General features: G+C 31.7%; 1 protein-coding gene across 15 annotated transcripts in view; it reads left to right on the top strand.

Moving 5' to 3' along the window:
* The window catches only part of CADM2 (cell adhesion molecule 2), a 1,196,245-nt gene that overhangs the window by 280,302 nt on the left and 892,243 nt on the right, over nt 1-23,700 (top strand). For 11 of the 15 annotated variants that reach the window (XM_071214896.1, XM_071214894.1, XM_071214895.1 and 8 more), the window contains exon 2: nt 5,708-5,785. The exons of the other annotated variants lie outside the window; for them this stretch is intronic. In XM_071214896.1, the coding sequence (XP_071070997.1) occupies nt 5,744-5,785 (42 nt within the window). In that variant the 5' untranslated portion in view covers nt 5,708-5,743. The remainder of the gene's footprint in view (nt 1-5,707; nt 5,786-23,700) is intronic. 15 annotated transcript variants of the gene reach the window in all.

The following is a 23,700-nucleotide window of genomic DNA, read 5'->3' as shown; positions in this document are numbered from 1 at the left end:
AAGTAATGAAGAAATGAAGTTGTGAAGCATATGACAACATGGATGTACCTGGAGAAAATTATGTTGAGTGGAGCAAGCCAGGCATAAGGGCTAATTATTATATGACTTTGCTATTATGAAGTGAATATAATGAGCAAACTCATGGAGTTAATACGTAGAATAAGTTACCAGGGAAAAGAATGCGGTTAGAGAGTGGAGAGCTGAGGTTTAATCTGAGCAAAATGGGTAAAGATTTGTTTGTGAATGTTTAGAAATGAATAGACATGGTGAAAGCATCATAGGATCTGTAATTAGTAGCACTAAAATATGGGTATGATACTGGTTTGTTTTTTGTTTCTTTGTTTTTTGAGTAATGAAAATGCTCTAATATTAATTGAAGTGATGAATGCACAAATCAGTGTTTATACCAAATGCCACTGACTCTACACTTCAGATAAACTGTATGGTTTATGAACAAAAAATAATAGAGTGGGTTGGAGAAAAATACACCAAATGTTAAGATAAGGACTATAGTTAGTACTACTTTGATGATGTTCTTTCATAATTTATTACAAATGTTTCACAATGATGGAAGGTATTTGTGGTAGAGTGATATATGGGAGTCCTATATGATGTTGTACATGTTTGTTTTGTAAATTCACAATTTTTACTATATACTTATGTATTTGTTGTTTATGTATGTTCCTGTGTGAATGATTTAATTCAATAAATTGTTTTTAAAATGAAAAACAAAATAAAATTTTAAAAATATATAAAAACACACAGGAGGGAATGTAAAATGGATGAAATCTGAATAAAGTGTGGATTGTATCAAAAGAAAAGACAGTGTAGGTGAGTTTTGATTAATTTCATTGAAATTGCTAAGCAGCACATTTTTCTTTTTTTAATTTTATTGATAATGGTGCTTAAAAAACAAGGGGTAAAACTTAAACCCTCTGTGGCTTAGGAAGTTTCTTTCTAGAAAATATTGCAGATTATACCACTTATCTTGTCCTGTTCACAAAATATATTATCGTTCCTCAGATTAGGTAATGTGAATAGATTATTAATAATCAAAACTTATATATAAACAATTCAAATTATTGTTATATATTTAATTGAACAAATATGGTATGAATTATTAAAACTCTCATAAAACCAATGTACAATTAGTGTTAGCTAGCATTTATTGAGTACTTTACTATGCCAAGCATGATTTGTAAATTCTTAACTTGGATTGTTTTACTTAATCCTGAAATTTTACCACTGAATTAGGCATTCTTATTATCTCTATTTGACAGATAAGGCACCTGAGTTATATATAAATTAGTAAATTTCCCAAAGTCTTATGGATGGTAAATCCTGAAGGCAGGATTAGAACTTATTTCTAGAACCCATACCCTACATTTAACAACTACGTCATGGTACTTCCCACCATCCATAATTGCAATGTCTTTTCTCCTTGAGTTCAAATATGTATACACTCATGATATTGAGATAAGATATGGAAATATGAAAAAAGCAGCATGATATAATGGAGAGTTTATAAAACTGGAACCTAGAAGAACCTACATTTAAATTCCCATTATCTGTTACATATTGGTTGCATGTATACAAACCTCTTAATCTCACTAAACCTCAAAATTTTTCTATTTTACTAAGGGTTTATGAAAATTAAATGATAAAATGTATAGGTAAGATGTTTTGAAAACTGAAATTGTAATAATATCATTGTTATGGATGTATAAATATATACTTCTCTGTGATAGTTCCTTGAGACTTGTAAACTGCTCTACATCAAGGATAGAATCTTCTCCATAGGCTGTATGTATCTCACAGTGCCACAAACACAAAGACATGTAGTAACTAATGGTTAGTGATGGTATTTCATGGTATCTGCACTTTTATTATATGACATAGAATGTTCCTTAGGAACAGCAATTTCAGTTTTGTACCATTTAAAGCATGTTCACATGAAAATTGTAAACTCTGTTCATAACATGGATGGAAATTGAGGTGTTTTAGACAATTATACAAAACATAACAATGTAATGAAATGCATGAACCCAAATTCTATTCTGGACAGAAGTCCGTGTCTTTGTGGTGAAAATTGGGAATAGCAGCAGCCATGCTGCTAATGTGGTTCTCAATTCTTAATTCTTAATTCTCTGAGTTACAGTATTATTAGTGTCTTCTCTCTCTCTCTCTCACTCACTCTCTCTCTCTGTGTATGTGTAATGTCACTCAATCTACAATCTGTGACAAAGTGAGATCGAGGCCAAATATCTAAACAGGAAAAAAAAGTCACTTGCACTTTCAGTAGAGACGAAATGTGGAATCCCTCATGGGATCCCTCTCTGACATTTCACTGTAACACCACCACACATCTGACCATGACCACAATCATTTGTTATATTGTCTTTGATCAGGTGTTGCCTGCCATCATGGAAGTTTGCATACTGTTCTTCTTCTTGGGACTTCTAATGTCCTGAAGTTTCTGAGACATGAACAAATTTGTACTGCAATCCTAAATTCCAATTATTTATTAATTCTATTGGAATGGAATATCAAGAAAGCATGATATCCTCATAGCCTAAGTGTCCATGTTTTGTTTTAATGCAAGTTTTATCAATTGCTGAAATTAAAAAATTCACAAAAGATATATTTGATAGTCTCTGAAAGTATTGCATTTGACTCAAAACTCAGTGAATCGTAATGCTTATCACAGTCACGGATTACAAATAGAGACAGAAGTAACAGTAGTGATTATAGTGATTACTCCGTAGTTTGGAATCTTGCCCAATACTCATGAATTTGGTACTTCTCTGTGCAGCAGGGTTGTTTTTATCAGTAAGTGAAGTTTATAATACCTCATGGAGAAGGTGGTTGTGCAGGTTAAATGAGATAATATTACATAATGTTTTAAGAAACTGTGTCACCATAATTAATCAATAATTAGTAATGGGGATTATTGAAAGAGAAACAATTTAAACAGGGAGATCGCAAACAGAAGTTAAGATTTCAAATGGTTAGTTCCATTGACTTGTAAGGCAGTTAAAGACTCTTTAAAGGGGAAGTTACAGTATTTGGTTATTTTAAAGGAAGACTTTACAAAGCAGGGAATGATCATAAATTGGTTATTTTAATATCCTTGTTTATTTCCAATAGATTAGTGCTATTAGACCAAAACTAGCTTATTTCCAACTGTTGCCTAAACTGCAACTTTTGTGGGGTACATTTTGTTTCCTCAGGAATGCTACCTTTTATTTTTAACTTTTGAAAAAAAGTTCTTGTCACTTCTCAGAAATTAGGTCACTCCCAGCACTAACAAGCAGGCAGACATTTTATTTTACGTAGCTGTAGTAATGATATCTTTTTCTGAGGGTAGAATTAAACACACTGCTTACTATTTATCCACTGGTTGGTTTTGTACTGAATCTTCATATCTAGAGGACTGTGTCCCCAATATTAGCCTTTCTTTATATAATTTGCTTATATATTTATAGACATTTATTAATTAATTCAAATTTTATAACAGTTCATTTTCTTCCTCAAATGTTGTACTACAATTTTTTGTAATTGCATTGCATATATATACTATTTATATATAGTTTAGATAGTTTAAAGGACATGTGAAGGAAACAGTTATATCCATAACAAGCTCTGCCACAATTGGGCTTCTGCCACAAACCATCACTGGATACTTCCCCACAAACATATTAATGGATTCGAAAGTTTTGATGGATTCTGAGTGTAAAAGCCATTTATGGGACGGATATCAGTACAATCCGGCACTACGACTGGCAGAGGAGTCCTCAGCAGGAAGGATTGTACCAGTAGAAGAGCGAGATGTTCCCTTCTCTTAGGAGATTTTTACTCTTAGGAATAATTTGTACAAGGCTATAAATGTCCAAACGGTTGTATGTTATGTTAAAACTTAGACCAGATCAACTCTAGAGGAAAAGCTATCAACCTAGACAAAATGAAAGATCAGAAGGACGTTTGGTAGGATGAGATAAAGTCTCAGTGATAACTATAAATATCTACTAGGTTTGAAATAAGATACATGTATCAAAAACATACATTTAAATGACACACTTTTTCAGTGATTTTGTGATTAATAGTGATTCCTAACCAAAAACAACTATTTTAAATATTGATTATAACAGTATAATTCCAAGTTTACCGATAAGATTATTGGTATGCTTCCTTAGGTTACCTCATGGTGATAGCAATTTACTTTAGATAGACAGATATAGACATACATAAAAAAGAATCGTAATAGCATAAAAAAGAATCTTAATAGCCATATAATCAAAGAATTTATCTGATGCAGTAAACTAATTTCAAAATAATAAAAAGTAAACTTTGGCTTATGTTGTATTAACCATACAAGTTCTAAGTTAGAATAATTACAAATTCCCTTAATTCTTCATCTGTTTTTTGTTACTCAAATGATTATGATTCTTAAAAAAAAAAAGTTGGTTTCAAGTATTAAAACACCAAGTTATATTTTAATGCATTGTGTTTTAATAATAAACACATACTTTGAATAGTTTTGGAGGCAAGGTTTAAATTATTGGCTCTTGTAAATTCCAGTCTTTAATGAGTTTTATTGTTTGGAAAGTGATAAAGTCAGGAAACTAATTACCATATTCCACTAAATATTGGTTTTTTTGATTTTAATTTGATCATATTATTTTGGAAGATCCATGGATTCTAATTACAGCCCCAGTATTTATTCCTATTGATGCTTAGCTTTTTAAATTTAAAATTAGAAATAATACTAAAAATAACATGTACTTGGTAAGACTATTGTGAAAATTAAATGAAACAATGCTTATGAGAATCTTTTCATCTGATTTGTCACATAATAAGTTCAAATAATTTAGCTATTCTTCCAAAATATAAATATGAAATTTTTATCGACAATAAAATCATCTACTTTTTATTGTGTTAATTTCTGGGTGAGAGGAAAGAACTCCTTTACTCTCCAGAATTCTTCTTAAAACCCTACCAGTTTTTGCCAAAATTCACATTATATAAAGAAAGACATTCTAGTTCTCAAACTATATTTAAATAATACTTTCTATAAGTTATTTTTCACTTCTATGTCAACTTTGTATTTTTTGGCTCAAATCATTCTAATTATGCTAATGCTTGTTTATAGCAATACAAAAAGGTATATAGAAAGTACTCTGGAAAGAGAACAGTGTGGTCTCAGACCACTGAAGGATAGCAATTTCTGTTCGTTCAACTCCCAGAGGTTAAAGAAATGAAGTTACAGTTTCCCCTGGGATAACCTGTCTTTCCTCTGAGCTCTTTGAGTGTAGGGAAAGTCCCAAAGGGAAAAGTCAGCTAACCAGATCAACAACTTAGATGACAATGAACAAATGCTTGACTAGAACATTTATTTTAATGAAGTAATTTAATAAAATATTGTCTAGGGTAATGCAATTGGACTATTAGATACTTTGTTCAGGTAGCTAAATTGATTATTTTCTGCTAGACATTTGTTTTCATGTTGACAGAAAATAAAGACTATCCTAAAATCTTAAAGATGGAAAATCCCCAAATTACAATTTATGCTGCACAGTGGTGGTATGGACATATATATTCATACCCAAGTATAAGGTATTAAGGAAGGATGTTTTTATATAATACTCCTTGAGTAAATTATTAAGTTATTTTAATACTAATGATTTTCTTTCTTTTCTCTTTCTTTTAGGTGAGTAACTGAAGGTTAAAATCAGAATTCCTGCTTATGAAGTATTATTACAGTATTTTTTTCATTAATGTCCTATGGGTAAGTAAAGAAACAGACTTGTCTTAAGCAACAGATTGAATGCTGAATCATGCATGGATATAATTTAGTGAGCTGTGTCATGCTAACACTAGGAGTTACAATGAAATACTTAAATGCTATTCAAAGTTAGACAAATTTTTCCTAATTTTTAATTTCTGCTATTGTACATTCAGAACTATTCCATAAAAACAAGAACTTTATACCTGAAGGTCAATGATTTAATAGGCATTTATTATATAATGATATGTAACCATGGTCAGTAGATGTTACCTAACAGGGAAGATTGCTTTGACAAAACAAATAGAGATATGATTTTGACTGATTTAGACATATTACTAACAAAGAAGAGTTAATAAAATAAAATAGTGAAAAAATAAAATTACATGAAATAATAGAAATGAAGACTACATTACTCATTTGAGTAATGCCTTTAGAATTTAGATTGTTGTCCATTCATAAAATGTGAAATTGGTTTTGCTATTAAATTTATGTGTAGTATGGTGATAAGTATTAAATAAAAATGTAAATAAATTTTATTTTCTTTGATTAAATGCATTGTTATAATTAGAAATGGTTGGAGGGAAAATAGGTATTTTTCTGTAGTTTTACATTTGTAACATTAGTGATGCTTCCTTGACATGAGACTCTGTATTTATTTTAGTTTTTGAAAGATGTTTGTGAAGGCCATAGGAATTACATTAACAAAAAAGATATTAATACTGCAATTTAGGGCATAATGATTATTGCCCATAAAATAATTAATTATGCCAACATTGATAACATATTCAGTAATCTTGTCAGTCTATGGTTTTTATTTTAGTCTTCTAGTATGTCATGTGAAAATAAGGAAGAGTTTATGTGATATATATACCTGTTATTTTGTGATTTATCATTATCTGTATGATAATAGAATAGCTGCATTCTCATAATTAATTCATAAATATTCGCAGTGAAATACAATATAATTATGAGAAATGCCACTGATTTTGAATATTTTAAAAAGTAAACAGTGTTGAACTGAACCCCTTTTATTATGTATGATTGAATTTCTGGGCATCTGTGTGTTTAATTGTAAATATAATAGATTTAACCTATTGTTGAGATTGACAAAAAAGCAGCAATAAAATTTTATTAAACATCATAAATCTAATATTATGACCTGCATACAGCAGGAACAAAAATCTAGTACTTGAAAATAAGAAAATATTACAAAGCAGACTAGCCTAGGTGATGACAGAATTCATTGTAAAGGAAACACATTCTAAGCTGTTGATTTCAGAGAACACTCTGGTTTTATGAAAAGAACCAGTCTGGGGGAAATAATGACAACTAGACAGAAATTTTTAAAAGAAAGTGGGAAGTTGGGAACCGTGCATTTTATGCATGATTTTTCTATAACCCAAAACTTCTCCTAAAAGAAAAAAGAAAAAAAAAGTAAAGAAAGAAGTTGAAATATAATAAAATAATCAGGATAATTTAGATTCCTGAAACATTTTTCATTCAAGTACTTTATAACTGTAATTCAAAATATCCTTGGCTTATGTGTTAGACTCTTAGGAAAACATCAACCATTTGAAATCTCTTTATTGTTTAAGGAAAGCATGAGAAATAATCGTCATTTAACTGTTGTTAGTAAACAAACCATAATTGATAAACTAATTTAGATTAATCATCTTACTAGAAAATATTCACTACACTTAGCAAAGATAGGTTTTCTTTGATGGAAATGAGTAGTCATAAAATCCATTTTATTTATATATTTTTCGAATGTGAAACAATACAAATAAAATCCTTACCTGTTTCAGGTATATGGTTTAATTCATGAAAATTTTATGTTTCTGTGGAATTTTATCTGTGATGGAAAAGCTAGAGTTACCCACTTTATCCAGAGCTAAAGTACAAGAAATTACCTTAATAATATTTTCAATCCAATCTCTCTCTGTAGATCTTTCTTTTGAGTGTTTTATGAAAGGTAATTCAGCTATAATAGAACAGCTGCATTCCCAGCATAACATCCGTTAGTAAAGGCATCTTATTTTCTACATGGTTATGGAAATCAGAGACTCGGTTTTAGTATTCCTTATATAAAGTTGAAATCGGAAGAGCCATTATAGAAAATAGTTCTAAGTGATCTGATGAAATAGCATAAAGTTTTGAGGCATCTTATAAAATTTTCTACAATAGACCCTGCAGGTATCTATGTAAAAATATATTTTGGGAATTCAAATCAATAACATGTAACCTCTCTTTTTTTCTATTAAGTTTAATGTGTTTCTTTTTTATGTTGTTCTTAATGCAGGGGATCAATTGTTATCCTTAGGTTTGATGGGAATGAAAGGACAGTATTGCCATATAATTCCCACTTTTTAAATGAGATTAATTTTATTCTGAAAATGTTAACCTGAGTTGTTTAAAAACATTATGAAACCCATTTTTCTTTTATCAAAAAGTAAATTACTTTATTGCCTCAAGAGTCTTGGCCATGTTCTAAGACTATCAGATATCTATCTTTAATACAGTAAATAATTCAATAAACAATCTAATTTTAAATATTGTTATAATTTTGAAAAATTTAAAATTCACTAGAGATTGCTTGATCTTGACTTTTTATCATCTGATGATTCTTTATTGCTTTTCTTTTTACTTAGAACATTTTGTGAGTTTTATACTATCCTGCCATCATAGAATAACTTGTAGACTTTTTAAAAATGATAGAGTCTAATATGACTATTCAAGATCCCTCTCTTTTGACAATTAAAATCCATGTGCTTCCTTGATAAAAACATTTTTCATTACTTGATGAAATTCTTTTACTGAATATTATTGGAACTCAAATGGTTAGTTCAGACTTTTTGTTTTAGTTATAGAATTCATAAATTACAAACCTAAAAGGACTGACCTTAGTGCAATATGGGGATTATGTTTGGTTCAGAAAAGTGTTTGACACACAAAAAAATGCTCAAAAATACATTTTAAATAGATGTAAATAACTCATATATTGGTTTATTAAGCACCAATAAAATAAATAAGATTAAAAATATATCATTTCTGGGAACTTTATTCCAAGAATAAACTTGCACCATTCCACGAATTCACAAATGAACATGTAATTATAGAGAGAGTTTGAGTTTTTTAAAGTAAATTGTTTTAAACAGAAGATTTCTCTTTTTTAGTTTTATTTTATAACAAATCATTTACATGAATTCTCGATGGTATTTTTGAAGGATATTTCCATTTGACTTTAAATAGTTACACATTTCTGAATGATATGTTTCTTGAATGATCTTTCATAGAGTTCTGGTTATTGTTCACTGGAAAATTCTAAGCAATGTCTGTATTTTTAAAATGATGTGGCTGGCTCTTATAAAATTTCTTGAATTTTCAAAGAAAGTAAGATAATGTAACTTAAGTAATGTGCCCAGCTGATTAAAGGGTTATTTTAAAAGTGCTATCATCCGTATATTAATATTGTTGAGTGGTACTTCTTTATTAATAAAAGTACTAATTACTTATATGGAAGTAATAATACTTTTCATCTTTAAAGTGCTTTGTGCTCTTTAAATTTTGCATGCATTATTTCACTTGGTACCGAAAGGAGGAGGCTGCTCATTAAACTATCCAGATGGAGTGGGGGAATCAGAGTGTTCAGCCATAACTAATATCCCCTTAAACCAAGGTGAAAATATAACTGGCAGAGTCCTGCCTGTAATAAAAGAAGGAAAAAAATCAACATTCCAAATTATATTGAGTCAAGATTTCCATGAATAAGCCACTGTCCTCTTCACGTCCTTTCATAATCTCCTCCCCCTATGTTAGTTACTCTCAGAACACACTTCAGATAATTTTTTCTACTGGCTTTAGTGCAATCGCTGTTGTTATTGTTTAAATATTTAATAGGCAAATAGTTACATAGAAAGTGTTGTGGGATTATTTACATGCCAAACCTACTGTGCACCCCTCTGCCCCAACTTCTTACTGAAAAGATTGAAGTAATAGATTATTTTCAAAGACTATATGTTAAATTTCAGTGTTAATTCTATTTCTATATTAGTTAAATTCTAATTAACTAAATAAAACTAAATTAGTTAAATTTCTATATTGGAGAGTGACCATCTGAGTCTTTTATGTTGGTAAGAAAAACTCTTATCCTAAATATAGTTTAAAATTTAAAGCACACAAAAGTCATTTTTATCTATGAGAGGTTGGTTATGCGGCCAGTCGTACTGACCACTTTTTCAGTCTCTGGCTTATTATAGCAAATAGTGTGGCAAAAATCATAACAACATGCAAGGGCTATGCTCTTGACCGAAGGATAATTTCTCTCTTGGGACCTTTTGAATAATGAGAGTAAAACCTCAGCCAAAACCTTGCACAATAAAAATTTAAAAATAAGCATCGATTGATCTTCCCCAGGTTCAACCTATTTAAAGCAAATATGCAAAACATTTAATTTATGTATTATTGACAGCTTCAGATTAAATAACATTAGATAAAAGTTATAAAGTTTTATTTCAGTTTTTTGTTAACCTTGATAAAAAAAGAAACTTACTATGTAAATATAGTTTCAGCAACAATTCTTTGGGTTTTGTTTACAATAACCTCTTATTTCTCAGGAGCTATCATTTATAATTTTCTAAATTTTGATACAGAGCAATAACGTAAGTACAAATCCAGAAAAATTTTAATTCATTTCTACTATAGTCTGCCATCCTTAACTGGCTCCTTTTATAGGACAAGATGACAGAGGTTCCTGAGATCATTAACTCCATTTTATCTACCTGTTGATCAAATCTGTCACTCCCACCTTCACCACCATCCTGCCACCAGGCTTGATTTTGTTAGAATTTGGAAAACTATAAAGAGAATATTATGAGGCTTTGGTCATTATCTAGAAAGTCTAGTCAAATGTGAGAATTTGGAAGATGCCTAATAATAGAGGATAAAAAAATATATAGATTTTTTTTTGCACAGAAGAAATACACTCACTAAATCCCTATTATTTTCTCTGTTTTACAAAAGACAAAAATGAAATCTGGGAAGCAACACTACTAGTAAGTCATACAATAGCTATTTGCACATGCTTATTCCCAATCAGGAGTCTTGCCAGGAAAACCAGACAATCCACTACATAATAAACTAGGGGAATCCAAGCAATGATAATGAAGTTGCCATGAGAACCATCAGAAGAAAAAAATCCTACTGTGCTTTCCATAAGTCTGGATCAGTGCCTTGTGGACTCAAGTAATAGCTAAATTCAGAGTAAGGCTTTCCTCTCCTCCCATACTGCCTGCATACATATGAATATACCTCTACAGGTAAGTCTCCCTTGGAATTGACTATCTGATGAGTATTTGAAGAGTAAATGATTCTTTGCTATTTCAGTCACTTCTTCCACTTCTACCTTCCTTCCTCAACTTTGATGTCATATAAGTCACTTGCATATAAAGATGTCTATTTGTAATATATTATCTGTAATATATTAAATAGCTACCATGTGCCAAGCATTGAGCTGCATGTATTGACTGCATTATCCAAACTCCCAAGAATTATACAAAAAAGATATTGAAAACTTACCTTTGAAACACATTCATAGTGATTAATTAAATACCGAAATTCACCTAGGTATTAAATGGTGACTAGGGAATTAAAATCCAGATTTGTTTCATTCCAAAATCTATGCTTTCCCCCTACATTTGCATTATACCACCCAGAAGCTTTAACGATTGTCAATATAAGTGTATTTGGTCAATGCATGCATGTGTATTAAATGATTACTCTTTAAATTTTTCAAAAAGTTGCCATCAGTGCTGAGGTCATTGAATATATCAATAGAACCAAATGGCACTTAACACGTTGAAATTAAGGATCATTTAGCGCTTATTATATGCATTGAAAAAAGATCTCCAGATGATTTGTAAAGTAAAAACTTCTCTGACATAAAGAGAATCTCTTTAATAATTGATACATACAAGTTTCTAAGAACTTAACCAGTCTTTCAGTAGACATACTTTAAAGACATGGTGGTGGTGATTGAATAGACTAACTAATAATCTAGTTAAAACACATTGTAAAGGAAATCAACAGTCCAAGTTTTTATTTACCCTTAGTGTGCATGAGACTGGGTACACATAAAATGTGACAAAGTAATTCCACTTTAAATTGCCTTTAGAGTTTTTAATGTATTTACTATATACATTTTTCTTGGTGATTTGGTGTGTATGTGTGTGTCGTGGGAGAATTAATTTGTTGCAACTTAACTTATATTTTAATCTCTTCATGATGAATTGATGTTTAATAGGATCTGACTTAATTTAACATGAATAAATTGAGTTTTAAAAGGTTAAGATATAACAATTAATAATGATTAATGCAGTTGGTATTGCATATGATAGCAAATAACAATAGAATTAGCAGCATCTTTAAAAACAAGATTAACCTAAATCATTGCCTGAAATGGCATAGTAAAGAGATGTAAATGCATTAAACTATATTAAGTTCAGTGTAAATCACAAAAAAAGAAAAACGGTAGAAAAGTATGATGTTATGTTAGCTTTTTGTAGATACTGCTAAAGCAAAATGAAATAGTTATTCTTATATCAGTGAATAAGGAAATTAAATTTTCCACATTTGAAACAAGATACATGAAAGATAATAAGGTTTTGTTTACTCTAGATATCATAGAAGTGGTTTCAATAGTTTTAACTAAAATAAAAATTAGGCTATAATTTATAGAGTACTTCAGTTATATTAGTGTTTGTTCTTAGCTTTAACAAATACATAGAATTATAAAATATCTATAAAGAATTTGCACTTTTCTAAAATAATAAATATACAAAATGATATCTAGTATATGATTTAATGATATCTTCCTAGAAATAATATAAAATAGCTTAGTAATTTCAGACTTATGGTACAATTTCTTAATTACTTAGGAATTGACTATTTTGAGTATTACATTAGAATTAAGCTTGTTTTTGTTTCTCACTCTCTTTTTGACAATGTTAAGTTTCTGGAATGCTGATGTTGATTTAGCTATTTTATTTTCTTCCTTTATCATGATGGGTAATTGAAAATGAATGGAAATGTATTCCTAATTAATTTCAATTCAACAAATACTTTCCAAGTATGTATTATAATATAAAACTGTGGTGGATACAACAGAGACACTAGTTCAGTGTCTTATGTAAAACTGATATAAAGGTATGAATATACATGAATAATTTACCATTGGTTTCATTAATCAGAAATATTAAATTCAACCAAAATTACATCTCTGTATACTGTTCACAAAATTCTATCTTCTTGTCCCAACACTTGAAAAACCCTCAGACAATTGTTCATCATATTTTGCAACTATTACTTATTTATGTATCATTCTACCAGATTTTTCTCAGGAGAAATCTAAAATACCATAAACAATATTTTAAACTATTTATTATCAATTACAAATTTATAAACAAATTTTAGAAAATATAATTTCCATGCATTGTATACAATTACTTTCTTAATATTCTCTCTTATGTCCTAATATATCCTCACATCATTCCATATGTTTATTCAACACATATTTATCTATCCATTACATGCACCCTTATTAAGCACTTCCTATGAGCCCTTTACTATTCTGGGTCTTGTCATTATCTTCAAAATTATTTGAGAGATGAGTGAGCAAAATTTTAAGTCAGAAGTGGGTCAGTGACATAATACAAGTAATACCCAGAGTAAAATCACTTGTCCATCATCTATCATTTGGTGATAGGTACAATGTTTCATGGAAACCTTGCTTATTGAGCTAAATGAAGATATCCGATGTCATTTTTGGTATACTCAGTAAACTCAACTTTGTCATCATGACTGTATTCAATCATAAAGAAAACAAACTTTAATATGTTTGAATGGAAAGTGAAAATAAGGCAACCTGATTTTTGAGCAGGGAATTATTTGGTAGAATTAATAAAGTATATGAAAAAAGCCCTCATTCATATGGTAATTGCATAAGGTCAAAAAGAGAATTTTTGTCAAAAGGATAAAATACAGTAGACCACACCATAATTTTTAAAATGACTATAAATTTTAAATTTATTATTCTGTCTTCATTTCTATTCTCATTTCTTTTATTCTTCTGGGAATTACAAAGAGATATTTGAAACCTTAATGGATTAAACAGATGTTCTTGATTAACAAATTCAGATTTATTAGGTCTACTTCTCACTCAGGTTACCTAACAAGGCAGCAGTAGAGTTAACTTGAAAAAACAAAAGAGGCACTATAAAGGTCCTTGTTACGTTTCTAATGAATTGTATTTTGACCATATTGTGAATCACATAAAATCACATAAATTAAATAAAATTATTACACATGCACATTGTTAATTCACTAGTATGTGTTAAATGGTATAGGTCATTTTTTACAGTTAATAAATCCCAAACATACAATACATATTACAGTATATATTATTTTACCATATTTGCCTCTTCTTTTTATTCACTAACATTATAGAATAGTCTAATAATTCTTCATCAATATGCTGAGTCAAATCTTTCCACTAGTTTGACATGCCACTAATAGTTGAGTCAAACTGCTTCCTAACCCTAAAAGCCAGTAGTAAATGAGACTTATTCAGATGACCAGAAATTTTATTTAAAATATCAACGTAGAATGATGCATAAAATATCTTATGCTTCACATGTATTATTTATTTAAACCAGTACTCAAGAAGTAGCCAGAAAAAAAAATTCCACTGATATTTTATTGTTGAACTATCAAGCATTTGATTTTCTCTCTAAAAGTAGGAAATTTAAGTATTGGTGTCTTTCAAAGACACCTTGAAATAATTGTGATAGCCTATGAAAGATAATATTGTTATCTAGACAATAATACAAAGATAAAAGCTGAGTAAATTATCCTAGGTATATTAGGTAGAACCATATGACATGTCAATATTCAACCAATTTGAGTTACCAAAGTAATATTTTTAGATGGCTCGATGTCATATATTATGTATACACAAATGATTGCCTAAAAATAAACTGGTTGAAACAGACAAGTAGATTACAAGTTACTGGTTATTTATTGGGTATTCACGGAATTGAATAAAAATAAATGTAACAAAAAATAATAAACTGAGAAGAGATTATTGTTCAATATCCAAGTCCTCTATTTTTAAGGATGAAAAATTATTTCAGTGAGAAATATTAATTACATATGTCATCTGACAATTCTTGCTTATGAGTAGTCCCACTTTAAGTTATTGTGTGGGAAGATGTTTAAATACATCAAGTCCAAACATATTAAAATTATCCTATTTAAAGATCAACTTTTTACTTTATTAAAGAGATGTTTATAGGGAGGGAGAGCATTTACTTATGTTGCCCTTTTTTAGTTATAGGGTTAATATGAAGTTTCGAAAACTCATTGTTCCATTTTATTTTAATTTGTTAAGATTGGATTTTGACATTTAATTCTTTCCTCCCTTAGGGATTTATTTTGGTGCCTCATGTCCGATTAGTTTCTAAATTGATTTCTCTTTTACTTTTTGTCTAATTAAAATATAGCTTTCATTTGATAATTATTTTGTTTCCCCATAATTCGTGTCAGCTATATCATCTTTGCCTGACTCTCAGCAAAAATGTTACTTTAATTTCAGTTGAAAAGTATGCTCAAACCTCTCTTTCTTTTAGGACATTATCTCTTCACTGATAGACCCCCGTAAAGCAGACTATGTTCTCCAGACCCAACCTAGAGATTAGACTAAAAAAATATTACAGAGGACAAAAATCTTCATTTTAAAATGCTACATAGTCAGACAATGATGTAGATTGAAAAGAGATTTCAAACAATTCTTTTCCCGATATTGTGAACCTGTTTTTCCTTTCAGATAAGATTATTTTAAACACCTATACTAAATGTGGAAATATAGCTGTAACAAAATTAGTTCAAGTAATCAGTTTATCTCTTAGATAAAATACTGGGTTTTCATTGTCATAAAATCATAGATATTATATTGTCTTAACAATAGCCTTCTGTATAAATCCAATCTCCTTCTTTTGGTCAGTGCAAACAAAACCAAGTGTAGAAGAGTGTCTGAGCTTGAAAGGCTGCTGTGACAAATATCACACAATTGCCTGGCTCAAACTAGAATTTGTTTTATTGTTTCTGAGGCTAGAAAAATAGCTTCCTCCAGGAGCCCACAGTCTTCTGTTGAGGCTTGGGAATCATTCACAGAGCAAGGTCCTCTCATTTCCGGCTTCTGTGACTTTTGGATTTTCTTTATAAGCCTTCCAGTAAAGCAGATTAAGGTGCACCCAGGTTCAGTTTGCTACACTTAACTAAAAATAACATCTTCAAAAGGCCTATTTACAATGGCTTCATACCCACAAGGATACAGATTTAGATTAAGCACGGGTGTTTGTTGGGTATATAATTCAACCAACCACAAACCATATCCTTTAGAAGGGAGGCTAGAGGTAATGCTAATAATTATCATATTTATTATTTTATTGTTCTGACCGCTAAAGCAAATACCATGCAATAAATTGGCTTAAATGACAGGAATTTATTGGCTTGCAGTTTTTGAGGCTAGGAGAAGTCCAAAATCCAGGCGTCTTGATGGTGATGTGTTCTCCCAGGAGACCATTGGGGTTCTGTGGATGGGTGCTGGTGATCCTTGGTACTTGTCTTTTCTGTATATGGCAAAGTAAATGGCAGCCCCTCCTGGCTTTTCATTTCCATTGACTTCCAGCTTCTGGCTGCTCCCTGTAGTTTTCCTTCATGTGTATGTATTTCACTCTACTTATGAAGGACTTCAGGAATAGGATTAAGGCCCATACTGATTCACTTGCGCCACACCTAAATGAAGTAACATCATCAAAAGGTCCTGTTGACAATGGTTTCACATTCACAGGAATGGATTAGGATTAAGAATATTTTTTGGGGAGGGCAGGGATATTGACTCCAAGCCACCACAGTTGTCTAGCTCAATAAAGGCAGGAAAAACAGATTTTGTTACTATTATTATAGCAGTTATATTAATGCTATTTTTAATTAATCCTAAGCTTATTCACATAGAAAACACTGAGCATGTGGAAGATATGATGAAAGACTTTGAAGAGATCTTTAAAAAGTACTTCCATGTAAGCATGGAAAGATAGTCCAGTCAAAATGAATGGCATTTGCCTTTCCTACTAATTTATAGATTTTACTCGGAGTGGTCAATATTTTCCAACACCAGATAAGAAACATCACATTTGTGCTCTAAATCCCCCTGGCACAGGCCAGCATTTCCCATCAACTATCATCAGATTTGGGCAAGAAGGAAACCAGCCAGTAGTGAGAAAACTTAACAAGTATTACTCTGATTATGGTTATTGGTATCATGAGATTCATATTCCCTTATGATACACTAAACAAACTCAGGTGGTGTTGATAAAGTCATCATGAGTGCTTAAACCAGTTCAAACTGTTTTGCCAATAAACAGTGCCAATTATTTTGAGATGTACTCAGGGAAAAGTGATATTTAGTTGGTTATCATTAACTTCCTCTAGGTTCAAAATTATTATGTGACACCACAGTTAATTTTTCAATACCGATGAAGGAATACATGGATGAGAAGAGTTGGATGTGTGATTATATTCAAATATTGGAATAGTCAGATGTTCTAGATTTTGTTTGCATCATGTTTTACATTTACAAGAAGGAAAAATACAAGAATAATTAGTATTGTTAAAAAATCTTACTGTATGACAGCTATTGTATTAATGTATTTAATCATAATAGTTAACAGTTACCTGGTGCTTACCATGAATCAGACATTATTTTAAGTGCTTCATGTATATTACTTCATACAATCCTCAAATATTCTAAGATATGCGTTATTATTATCCTCATCTTTTAAGTAGGGAAACAGAGAGGTTGAATACTATTCTTCCTAAATGAATCTGAGTCCAAAACCCACCACCCTCTGAATGTTCATCATTGAAGCTAATTTTTTATCTTTTTTTATAAAGAACTTATCTACTCTCAGCATTATCTGCTCTGTTATCTTCCCTTTCTGCTGACTGTGGCATACTTCTAAAAATCAGATTGCTAACAAAGGCAAAACGTGTCACTTAATTTAACTAACTTATCATTATGCAAAAATGCTATCAAGCTTAGGAAAACATAATTGTACCATCTATAAGATTTCATGCAAGTCCATATGTTAAGAAAATGATTCTTAGTTAATTTCCTAATGCTCACAGTCATAAAATTTGACCTCCAATAAAGACAACGTAAATTTTCCCAGTAAAAACAAAATAAAACAAAACACAACACAACGAAAATTTTTCTGTAAAAGAAATCCACTTTGTATTTAAGTTCTGCTCACTAACATTCAACTATTTGGGTTTTGGATTTTACTAGCAGAATATTTAGTTTTCACTTAGCATAAAGATATATAAGTGCACTATGCCCTATCAATGCGTATACAATAGATGCATGATTGCAGAGGAAATGTATGCAAATGTGTGCATACATATTACTATCTTTAAAATCAAACTTATTGTGTGATTATCATCAGGCTTGGGGAAATCAAGTTAAATTTTCTACTTACCCAGGCTTCTGTGCCTGGTAAAATTTGATAGCATAGTCCGCTGATGACTTCCCCTGTTATTTTCCTGGCTACCTTTAAGAGTTCACTTCTGACCATTCCTCGCTTCCTGTAAAGCAGCAAGGAAGATCTATTTGAAGTTCTGGCAGGCTTCCTTTACCCTTTACACCTGCTTGCTTTTGTACAGGATGCTCTCTGCCTACAATGTCTTTTTCTCTTTGTTGAACTGATGAAATTCTAGCCCTTTTAAGATTCTTAAAACTATTCCTTATGTCTTCAAAGTTTTTTGTTTCCTTTTCTGTGTTGCATAGCACCATACACTTCTCAAACTGAACAGAACTTACTAGCTAAGGGAGCTAGCATTTCTTTAGTTATGTAATGGGAATTAGGATCATGCATAGGAAGATCCTTTCAAGAAATAAATGACTGCTCATGTTGGGTAATTTGAGAATTTAATAAAGGGCAGAGTGTGTCAGAAGACAGAAGGATAGTGAACAGTATCAGTTAGTAACACTAAAAGGTTTCCAAAAGGGCAAGAGGAGGAAGAGCTTATAGTGAAAGGGGGCAGTGGTATGGAAAGAGCTGTGAGGCAGGAGCTCTGAAATTTGGTTGAAAGATATGGTCATCTGGAGCAATAAATGTCCTGGCCTTCCTTTCCCCATCTACTGTCAATCCCACTGGCCTCTCTCATCCTGAGATCAGAAAGCCAGGGGACATATAATATAATTGGTTCCAGTCATTCTCCCCAAATCAAGAGAAGATTGAGAAGAGTGAAGCCCCTTTTCTACCTGTCTTAGATCCCCAGAGCTGCTATAACAAAATACCACAGATTAGTGGGCTCAAATAACAGGAATGCATTAGCTTATGGTTCTGGAGGCCGTAAGTCCAAAATTAAGGTGTCAGCAGGACCATGCATTTTCTTAGAGAGAACAGTCTATTCCATACCTCTGCACTGGTTTATGGTGGGTGGGTGGCAATCTCTGCCTTTATCACATGGCCATCTCTCTCTCTCTATCTCACTTAGTGTGTCCAAATTTACTCTCCTTATAAGGACAGTCCTACAAGGTTAGGGCCAAGTCTAATCAAGTTTGGTCTCAACTAATAACATCTTTAAAGATCCCATTTTTAAGTAAATTCACATTCACAAGACTTGGGGCTAGGACTTGAACATGTCATTTTAGGGGACACAATTTAACCCATAAGGTTACCCTTTTAGATTGTCATAAACATGAAATAAAATATTAAAATTCATGTTCCAATAATTTATTTGAATTTGCATGATGTAACTTATGTAATAGCTATACCCTATATTTTAGTTATTCACTAAAAACAGTAAACAGCACTAAGAAGTATCCTGGATTCCTCCCACTCTTTCATTTGCTATATATAGTGTATTTAGCATGAAATTTAAAATATAGAGTCTAGTGCCACACTTCCAAGGCTCAAATTGTGCAGGGTCACCATCAGCCCAAGCAAACATTTAAGTAAATCAGAAGAGGCTACTTTCCTTCAAGTGAACACAGCATAGCTTGTTCAGTGGAACATGAGTTAGATTTCAGCTCCACTCAAATTTTGTTGGCTTCCCTTGTGTGATGAATGACCTTCACGGCCTTAAAGAAGACCCTGAATTCTTGACTCCAGCACTTACCACCTGGGTGATTAGCTTAATCCCTTTACACATCCATTTTATTTTCTGTAAAATGGGGATAATAGTAGTTCTTACCTTATGGGATTTGTGTGAGAATGACTGAAGAAATAACATGTAAAACTCATAAAAATAGTTTTGGCACGTATTCAGCACTATGTAAGCCTTTCCACATTCAAAATAAATCTCCTTCTCCACTGCCAATACACATTCTGAAACTTCATTTCTTGTTGCAATGTAAAAATAGGGTCTTATCTAGTCTCTGCTTCGGCTCTTTCCTTACTTCTAACACTACTTCTCCATACAAATAAATATGATATATGCTGTTTCTATTTCACTGTATATATACTACATATATGTAATATGTATGTACTAATATGTACTATATATATGTACTAATGCTTATTATTACATCTATGGTTCTAGAAAAATCTGCATTTAATAAAATAGATTTTGAAAATATCTGCTAGCATTTGTAAGAATTGCTTGAATTACACTAGCCTATGTGAAAGTACCTAGCTTATTAAGAAAAAAAATCCACCTTATGGCAAGGAAATTCAAGTACAAAATATGTTTCAAGCTTCCCCTTTCCACTTGGCATGTTATTCCCTGTCCTTACTTTTGCGTCATCACACAGCAGCACTCGCTCTTTTTCTAGATTCTCACTGTGAAGTTCTCTTCCCCTGCTGCCTCTAGTTAACAGTTCTCCCTCTTCCTGTGGACTTCCATTTCACAGTTCCTCACCCACGCTTTTTATCATCGGGATTCACTCTCTTTAGTTCTTTATACCATTGCACTGCCATTCATAGTAGCATCTCCCAATAAAGATGTGTCATTTTCACCAACCTGAAAGATAAAATAAACTTCCAGATCAACACTACCTGCAGGATTAAAAGTCTGCATTTATGAATGACATAAAGCTTCTATGAGGCATGTAAAACTGCTGGAGGAAAAGCACCCGTGGAAACTAAAAGCTCCAAATGAAAAGAGCTGCTCTCTGAGGCCAAAGGTCTAAGCTAAATAAATAGTAAATGAGTTTTAGGATATTGACTTTCTACGAAGTTTCTACCCTCAAAAACTAAACTATTGAACTCCAAAAATTAGTCGATTATTGTTATTTTCACCCTTTCATAAATATAATTATTTACAAGTCCTTTTAATGCTCATGAAGTCTCCTTTTGTTTAATGCCAAAGTCTGTAGATTGAAAAGACTCTTTACAAATATATTAAAAGCTTACCAGTATATTTAGCACAACCTTCCATTTTGTAACTGCTTGGTTTACTCTACTGCTTTTCTGACATTGAGAACTGATATGTGTTTTACCACATTGAGAAAATCAGCTAGTATTCTGTGGTTTGACTTTGATTTTCTTCTGCCAGATTGCTTCCTGGAAAATGAAAAAAAAAAAGATAAATTTATGTCAGGATTTATTAAAAATTTGTCTTCTGTAAATATATATATATTTAAACTAATGGTTAGAGAAGGCTCACCATATACCAGGTACCATTCTGAGCATTTTACAATTATTAACTCATTTTATTTCCCTAACATCTCTTTGGTAGGTACAATTATTTGGTCTAATTTTTCAAATAAGGAAATTGAAGAACAGTTAACTTGCCCAGGTCACACAGCCAGTAGGTAACAAAGTCAGGCATTGAACCCAGGCACTATCTAGATTTCCCTGCTCTTAAACACCCTGCTATTTTATAGTGCCAATGCCAATATTTATACCTACTAATTCCAAAGTAAGTAGAAAAAATTTCAGAAGCAGAAAGCTAACATTACTCCAAATGCAAAATGGAGTAAAAAAAATCCAAAGCACTAATTTCTGACCATTCTTATCTGTAAGACAAATGTATTATTTTATATGTATTAATAACTGCCATTATAAAGTAGCTTGAAAACCACTTGGATTAATGTTGTAGATTAAACAGTATTAAGAATGAAAGATAGCATAAGTATATACAACCAGGCCAGTAATAGCTTAGAAGGAAAGAGAGAAATGATTTTTTTAAAAATTAAACCTGAATTTAGCCGCTGTAATGGGTTTATTTAAACACTTTTTGCTAGTTTTGTTAGATTTAAAGTTATCTTCAACATTTGGAGATATAATTTTGCGTTGCTTTTCTTCAATGCCCTAAGTGAAAAGTGGCACTTATAGTGTTCTACTGACTGGTCTTAGAACGTACTGAGAGTTCAGTGTCTGGCAAACACAGAACTTCTAAATGCTTCTCTCTTACCAGTATTATTTAGTGGATACTAGTTTAAGTGGTTTCTGTTGCATGTGCTCATTTTGCTAATTCTTTTTTCTTCCCCAGAGATTTATTTTCTTATCCTCATAGATAGCTTTATAGTGACACAACCAAAATAAAATGAAATGACTGACAACTGATACTATATAAATATGTAATCACTGACATATTTCAGATCATAATTTTGAGAGTTTGCATCATATAAATTTAATGTTCTTTTCCCTAAATCATGAATAGCTCCTTCCATTTCAAAAAGAGCTGGTTCACAGGTGCAGTTATTAGAGAGTGTCATGGAAAAGTACAGGGTACAGGAAAGGCTAGGTAAAGAAAGATTCTATTTCCTTGCGGCAAAGATCCGGATTTCCCAAAGGTCTCTCTGTCTCTTGTCTGAGGCAGCATAGCCAGGCTGAGTGTCGAAGCTTATGGGCAATACTGATTATGCAGGATATTTAGAGGATGAACCTTGCTCCTCATAATTGACTCTGTTATGTGCACACTAGAAAACTCTCTTTGCAGCATTAAGAAGTTCTGGCAGGAAATAAAATCTTGTAAATGGTCATTTCTGGTAATTAACGCCTAGACAATTTCCATGGTTTTCCTTGTTTTTTGTTCTAAGAAGTTTCTTTTTGACACTGTGTCCTGTTACCTTGGAGGCTTTTCTTCTCTAAAACCTACTGTCTGGCTGCCAAAGAGAGGCCAGTTCACACCTTGCCTTTTTTCCATCATGCTCTTCTACTCCATAGAGATAGACAATACTCACAAAAGGAGGGAGGCGGGGAGGAACCACACTTCACACGGTCCCCATAGATGCATATTGGGTGATTTTCTAAGTTGCCAGGTTGCCTGAACAAAGAACCCAGAGGAAGCCATGATGCTAGCCAATCCTCAAAAAGAGAACAAATGTGCCATATCATTTAGGATCAGAAAGGGTATAAAAATTTTTTTTTCTGTTTTTCCTTTCCAGCATGTAAAACTTGATTTATTTCACCTGATACTTTAGAAGTTGAGTGCTATCATTTATGAGTTTTTTGCTCCTTAAGTGATTATGTTTCAGGTAAAACGGAACAACAATTAAAAGAAGAATGGAAGATGACATTCATATTTGTGCAAACCAGAAGTTTCCTTTAGATTTTATTATTTTTATTTTTTTCATATTAGAAACAGATAGATAAGTAGAATACAGTTCCAAAGTGAAAGCAGTGAAGTGTGGAACTGCCTGCCCCTGTCAAATTGATAGAGTGAAGATGTTGAAGGAGATAATGGAAACTTTCTATTCAGTGAGGACTGGAATAAAGAAACCATTTCTAGTCATTCATCAGCATTGATTGCCTTAGTGCTTGCGGCAGGGATCAGAATTTAGGCTTTACAAAGGGAGACTAAAACAAGTACAATGATCCACTTTAGGAAGTATAGTTGGCTTCTGCTTATCA

This window comes from Dasypus novemcinctus, chromosome 4 (genome assembly GCF_030445035.2).
Source record: "Dasypus novemcinctus isolate mDasNov1 chromosome 4, mDasNov1.1.hap2, whole genome shotgun sequence".
Lineage (NCBI taxonomy): Eukaryota > Metazoa > Chordata > Mammalia > Cingulata > Dasypodidae > Dasypus > Dasypus novemcinctus.
The sequence above is the reverse complement of the archived record's forward strand: the minus strand, read 5'-3'. Positions and strand labels throughout refer to the sequence as shown.